The 1,071-nt window shown below is 45.1% G+C and overlaps 1 protein-coding gene across 1 annotated transcript; it reads right to left on the bottom strand.

Annotated features, from left to right (window-relative positions):
• nkx2.2b (NK2 homeobox 2b) lies at positions 1-1,071 on the bottom strand (the record flags this gene model as incomplete). Its single annotated transcript, XM_079830535.1, has 2 exons — positions 1-509; positions 882-1,071. The coding sequence occupies 2 exons, from the start codon at positions 1,069-1,071 to the stop codon at positions 1-3; spliced, it is 699 nt and encodes a 232-aa protein (XP_079686661.1).

Here is a 1,071-nt window from a genome sequence, read left to right on the forward strand (position 1 = left end):
TCACCAGGACCAGGGCTGCATGTGTCCCAGATGACTGACGGGTGTCAGGTGTGTCATCATGATGCTATGACTCTGATGCATTTGGGGGAATTGCTTGATGTTAAACGCAGAAAATGGTGCCGCTGCAGTGATGTCCTGAGGACTGAGAACATGACACGGCCTTCCGTCCCTCAGCAGGACGGGGAAAGAAACGCGCCGTGCGGGAGAGAGCAGATACGGGTCCATTCCTTTCTCAGCCCGGGCTCTTTTCACTTTGTACCGATGGTTCTGGAACCAAATCTTCACTTGCGTTGGAGTCAAATGTAAGAGCCTAGCTAGATGTTCTCTCTCAGGGGCGGATAAGTATCTCTGTTGTCTGAAGCGCCTCTCCAGTTCAAACGTTTGCGTCTTTGAAAACAGGATTCTCCGTTTGCGCCTTTTCCCCGAGTCCTCCAAACTCTCCCTGTCGCGATCAACAGACTCATCCGTGGACAGTTCTGGATTCAAGTCCTCTGGAGATGCGGATGGCACTGCTGGGTATAATTATGCAAATTAATAACCTATATGCGTCATCGTATTAGATCAAATAATTGACCAATGTTGATATGCACTGCTAAAAAATAAAGGGGGATTTGCAATAATCTTCAGTTTTTAAAAATTTAGTAATCCCAAAAACATTTTCCCACTATAAAGAACATTTGTGCAATAATAATGTTAAAGGTTCTTCATGGAACCACCGATGCCCCAATAAGGAACCTTTATTTTTAAGAGTTGCGTAAATGCGTAAAACCATGACCGTTTCTTTGAAATGCACATTTTATTGTTTTATTTGATTGGAATAAAATACTGAAAGCAGCGTGAAGTAGGCTATTTATCTCGCTAATTAAAATGCATAAACGTACTTGGATATGTGTGGCCACATGGAGATCCGAGCCAAAGCGCATCTGTGGCGGACGCGTGCTGCTGATTTCCAGAGAGTCCTTCATCCGCCTCATCTTCAGTGTCTTCAGTCACTGATCCTTCGTCGCTCGTGTCCGGGAGGTCTAGAATATCCCGGACAGAGAATCCTGACTTGGAATTCTTTAGGGACAT

The sequence above is a fragment of the Gobio gobio genome, assembly GCF_949357685.1.
Source record: "Gobio gobio genome assembly, chromosome: 12".
NCBI lineage: Eukaryota > Metazoa > Chordata > Actinopteri > Cypriniformes > Gobionidae > Gobio > Gobio gobio.